The 5825-nt window shown below is 48.5% G+C and overlaps 1 protein-coding gene; it reads right to left on the reverse strand.

Moving 5' to 3' along the window:
• Nucleotides 1-2300: 2300 nt before the first annotated feature.
• On the reverse strand, nt 2301-5387 carry GSTUM_00003762001 (uncharacterized protein). XM_002837519.2 has 3 exons: nt 5060-5387; nt 3126-5004; nt 2301-3074 (listed from the first exon to the last, which is right to left on the reverse strand). Exons 1-3 carry the CDS (start codon nt 5316-5318, stop codon nt 2597-2599), a joined length of 2616 nt encoding a protein of 871 aa, XP_002837565.1. The 5' UTR covers nt 5319-5387; the 3' UTR covers nt 2301-2596.
• Nucleotides 5388-5825: the final 438 nt, after the last annotated feature.

Here is a 5825-nt window from a genome sequence, read left to right on the forward strand (position 1 = left end):
TTGTGTTCGTGTATGGTATGATATGTGTTTGTTTGGGATTGTTTGGGGGCGTGGCAGTGCAGTTGCAGAAATCATGTTGTGTCACTCGGGAGGGAGCAGGGTTTAAAAAGTAAGTTTACATATGATAGCATAGGATATGATACGATACAACTATCATAGATACCGGCCATTTCACGTTACAGAAAATTTGGTTAACCAGCTGTTATTATACCTATTATATATGAAAGGGAGGGGGAGTAGTAGGCTCTCTGGCTGGGGTCATATAGCAGCAACATGTGCAGCCTGTGGATTAAACCGTTCTCTGGAAGACAGCCCGGGCAACTGAAGAGAGACGCATTGGGGTGCCCTTGATACGATACCCAAATAGTCTTAAAAAAAAAACCCCGTAATCCTCTTTCGAAGATTTCCACAATCACTTAACCTACTCGGCAGCTGTCTTCTGACGCATGGCAGTTTTTGCGATCGACCCGGCGTTAGAGGCAAACTCAGCATTGAGGGATACCCAAGGCAGCACCACCGTAATTGCAGTCAGCGCTGTGCCAGTGATATAATTCCCAAATTCCCGGGTGAGCGAAATCCCCTGACCGGCCAGAAGACAACTCGATCTCTACCGCAAAAATCCCTACACCGCGAGCAATTTTTCCCAGTTATCCTGGGAATAAGAGACGATTATAAAGGGAATACTTGTTGCCGGAATCATGGCCCAACTGGTTAACGTTGTGGTTCCGGCGTGTCGGACTTCCCGTCCATGTTTGATTCCCCCCGAGGACGGTAATTCCTCTTTGAGAAAAACTAATAATATGGTAACCAACGTGCCCCAGGAGTGGTGAGGGCGGAGGAGTGGGGGTGGAAGGGCAATAAGAGCCCGATATCGTACAAAATTGAGACCCTAGTTGCTCCTCTGCCTTCATTGGTCCGCCCGCCATCGTCTCCTCTCCGGACACTTTCAAATCTGAGGAAGGATTTAGCTGAAAACCCCCCCGTGAAACTTTTTTTGATACATGTGGGTTATCGGTGGTTAGGGCGAGTGTGTGTAAACTGGTAGACTAGTAGGTCCTAAAAAAGCTATCTGTCGTATCTAGATCCTAATTGCTAGGAAATATGGTATTTGCCAAATGCATAGGCTTGGATGATCTAGCTAGTGTTCTTGGGGAAGGAGTTGTATTATCCAAACCCAAGCACGGTACATCTTGAATACACAATTAACCCCCGGCATCGCGGATGAGAATATCGTGGGCCAACTTAACTCTTCCTTAGTAGCACCCCCCCCCCCCCCCCACAATCCTCCCCTCACATGCCACCCTAACCTCCTCCTTAAGTCTTTTGTCCAATCATCCCCCAATCTCTGTGGGCCGGCTATGATATCTAAAATCCACCTGTTGCAAGGAAACCTAACTAATCAGCACTTTACCCAACATAAACTCTTACGGGAAAAAAAACCTGTTGCTCTGTGTAAAATTTTGTGGGGCCCCCTACCCTAAGAAATCCCCCCAATTTTCTGCACGGTATCAGTAGTATGAGCCACTGCAACGCACCACATTACTAGAACACCAGCCAGACAGGCGTGCGTTCGCACCGCACAGTCGACAGAGGTGTAGCACACAAAATATAGCAAGCTGTAGTAATGGTTCGTAAATTCTATGATACTCTCCCCAACATTCAAGAAAATTGAACCTCCAATAACATCTCAGCTACCCTCCTCCACCCATTTACATTCCATGTCTAGCGAGTGCATTTCCACAACCCCACAATGCAGTCACCCCTTACCCCTCTGGCAGAAATGGGTCGTCCACTTTTGCCAATAGGGTAGCCCACATCTACATGCCTGAACACCTATCTATCCATGAGACAAGGGAATACTAGTACCTCATCGCAGCATAGCAGACACACTAAATAGGGGGGAAAAAGAATGAACGTGAGAAATTCGTGCCCATTATATCAACCCCATCCTGGATTCCCGCCAGAGTGTATCTTTAAATAGCTGAGAATCTAGTGATCTGTACTCCACCGCCAATACTCCTGACTGACATGGGAATCTCCCGCTATGGGGCCTATTGTGTAGAAGAGCTTGAAAACGTAGTTTAAGCGGCCAAAATTTGTACAGCAGCTCATTCGAGATGATTATTTCGAGAATTTCCCGGTTCAGAAGTTCACACTTGCTGCTAAACCCAAGTATTTTTTTCTCTTCTCAATTCTCAATGTTTGTTAAAGTATGATATACAGGTACTTTAGTGCGCGAAAAATAGCCCTACTCGGATAACTTCTGGTTGTGTGATAAAGCTAGGAAAAACAACATTTTTGGCGTAAAATGCACAACCAATGATCAAATATCTCACCGAACTGTACAGTACAAATTCCGCCATCTGCAATTCTAACTGCCCGAATTCCAAATACTCACAAAGGAAATACTTTTGGTTTCATCACTCTGAATACCCAAGACAAGCCTAATCTTCAGTGGATTTCCGATAGCCAGAGCAAGATAGATCCCGTAGAAAGCCCAGAAACGTGAAAGTTGGGATCTGCCAATTGAAACCGTAGGGGGTATCAAGATAGAAAGGAAACAAATACTACGCCTCTAGCAACACACTATCAGGACTTAACCAAGACCGGCCTTCCCCACCTTAACAACGGCAGCGAGCGGAACAACGATTCCCTTATTATTAGTAGCGCCCAGAGCCATGCCCGCTTTGTATCCCATCTTCTCGAGCATTATCCGGCCACGGTTATCTTCACCAAGTTCTGCGGCCCCTGCGCCAACGATGTCGCCCTCTCTGTGGCGGACAACACCCTCCGCTCCACGAGCACGCCCAGCGCTACCACCGCCACGCCCACCGCCCCTCTTCCCTCCTCCCCTCCGTCCACCACCAATGCCAGGATGGGAAAGAAACCCCCCGGCGTCCATAATTTGAGCAACCCTCGCACTGTCCTCCTTGTAGATGGCCGGGTCGGAGGTTTTGGTCAAAGTTGGAAAACGGGTCTTACCCGAACCAAACGACTTCGATCTTAGGTTGAATGCCATCGCAATATGGTGGACAGTCTTGCGGCTCTTCTTGTCCATAGGTGGAAGGGTTAGGCTAGGCAAGTGTTAGCGTGAAATTAAATGATAGATTGAGGGCAATACGCACCATTGAATATCATTCTCCAAGAAGGTCTGAATTTTGCACTTCAACTCCTCCATCGTGATCCCTTCTGGAAATTTAGCATTTGAGTCACGTTTGCCGGCCTTCTGTGCCTTTTTGCCAAGCATTCCCTCTGCCCTGCGTGCCTCTCGTTCCTGCTTGCGCACCTTCTTCCTCTCACGGTCTTTTACCCAAGTTGCCCGCAGCGCCTCCTCTTGCTCGGAATCAAACGGGTTAAGCGAGTGCTGCTTTCCTTTGCCCTTGCGTTTTGCTAAACTGGGCCTGTCCCATTCCATGACGTCGAAACCCTCATAAGAGTCTGCCATCCATGAGGCGGAGGGGAAATGGCCAGTGCTAGGGTCGGGCACAAAGTCTTCTGGGTCGATATCATTACCCCTTCTGCGCCTCTTTGTCTTTTTCTTCCCTGTTTTACCCAAAGGAAAGAAGTCGGCATCGAGCTCCATGATTTCAGCATCGAGACTATCAAGATCAGAACCATCTACAATGCCTAACTCCTCTTTTCTCTGAAGCAATCTAGCAAGCTTAAGGTCTTCATCATCCTCCTCGTCGTCACTGTCATCAGAGGATGAAAATTCTTCTACAAGATTCTTCTCTTCAAGAACGAGAAATTCTTTAATCTTGTGATCTGAACTCGAATCTAATTTTTCCGCCAATACCCACTTTGGGGTTTCTGTTTCATCGTTCTGCCATATAACCATGTATTGTAAACCACTGGGGCGTTGTCTCTTCCCGAGGACTGCTTTGACAATACCGTGAGGCCCTTCGCTCGCCGTGTCAAGAAGGTCCAGGTCCTGAAGATATTCTGGTTCCCATAGCTCTCTCTTGTACTCGTCAATGACAGCCTCACCCTCCGCCTTCTCATCCAAATCCGTTGCGTCGAGCCAATCATTCTCATCAGCAAGATTTCCAGTACGAATCGTATTAGAACTCTCGCCCGCTTCCTCTGCCCTCTCAGCAAGCATTTGCGCCAAAACATTTTCCTGATAGTCTCTGAGGGCTTCATCGTCTTCGTCATTGTCCTTCCTTTTTCGACCCGCGCCTTTCCCTTTTCTCTTACCGGATATTGACCTCTCAGCCCTTTCATTCCCAACCACACACAATACTTCCACAGGACCTTCCGTGTCACTCGACACCTCTGCAAGACACAGGGGAGGTTTGTGAACGGAATCCGCAACAGCAACGCTTGCTTTCACCCCAAACTGAAACCTAGTTGTCGGGTCCGTCCGGATATCTGGCCTGTCTATTGGCGTCAGTTGCGCGACGGTCTCTGAGGCCTTAATATGAGCCACCTGCTCCTTCGGTTGTTGTCCTCCTGGAGGTCCAGAGGTCACTCTAGCGGATGCCTTCGCAGCAGTATCACCACGATTTCTTCGCGGAACAAAAACAATCTCTTCACTAGAAGAAGTAGATAGAGTAGGTGAATCTACACGGCCAGGAACTTCTTGCTTAGGTGATAGGCTAGGGTCCCCGGTAAGATCAATCACAAATCCAGGAGTTACCGAGGCCGTTCCAGTAACCAAATCTTGTTCGGCACGGGTGTGGGTCCTCGTGTTGCTGAGCTTCAATCTAGACATTTTAACAATTTGAGATAAATCTTCTTGAAGCTTATCCATATTCGCGGATGTGACGGATGGGTCGAGATCTGGAGAGGTATTTTTTTCTACACCGCCATCAGAAGTGTTTTCCTCCTGCTTTTCCGGGCTGACAGCGAGATTCAATGGTTTGAACAGGTCCGTCAGGACTAAATTGCCTGTAGAGGACGGAACAAACTTGACAGCCGAGTGGCGAAGCGCGGAAGTGCTCCCCCAATCCCTGAGGTGGTGTCCCGTATTCTGTGCTTCATCCACAAGTGTATATGGCGCATCTAAAAACGCGTAAGCCACATTGACAGGTTAACTATTGCGACAATATGCCAATACCTTGGGAACTACGAAGACCATGAAAGCCATGACTGATATTCCCGAAAGAACCACCGTCGCTCACAACTGCTGGTATATGAGAGGGTTGGTTGGCATAGCCATAATAGCTATTGCTTGCGAAACCCTGATATCCGCTATCCAGCACAGAAGATCCGCCACCTTGATATCCACCGCCCCGAGACCGACCCCGATGGCCTCTGGTGGGATAACTGCTTCTTCCGCCCCTTCCGCCCCTTCCGCGTCCTCGACCGTTCCCCATGATTGTTCACGGTAAATGCGTGGGAGAAGGGTTCGATTGGGTGGCAAGTTTAAACTCAATGGAGGGACGTGCATGGGTTGAGGTGGGGGAGAGGGGAGGAAGGGAGGGATGTGCAGGACAGTCCAAGCAAGGGATCAGTGCCAAGCCTGATTATCGATAAGATCTTCTTCCCGATGAGGGAGCAGCCCTGTCTGGATCAGGAAAGTGCATTAACCAAAGCGTACCTGATCTAATCTAATCTAATCTAATTAGATTCTTAGGCCGCCAGGTCACGAACCCCAGAACTGTTTTGAAGGCACCATACACTCGAGTACCCGAGTACGGTACTAATCGATTTCAAAAGTATCTGGACACTTTGGCGCCAAGCCTCATACAAATTCGCGCCAAGGTGTCCGGATACTTTTGAAATCGGCCAGTACAGTAGGGTCCCGGTCTTGGCCGATCGAAGAGGCGGTATTACTCGTATAATTACAACGAACCATTACGATAGTACCTGTCCCCAGTACT

Source organism: Tuber melanosporum, assembly GCF_000151645.1.
Source record: "Tuber melanosporum whole genome shotgun sequence assembly, scaffold_190, strain Mel28".
NCBI lineage: Eukaryota > Fungi > Ascomycota > Pezizomycetes > Pezizales > Tuberaceae > Tuber > Tuber melanosporum.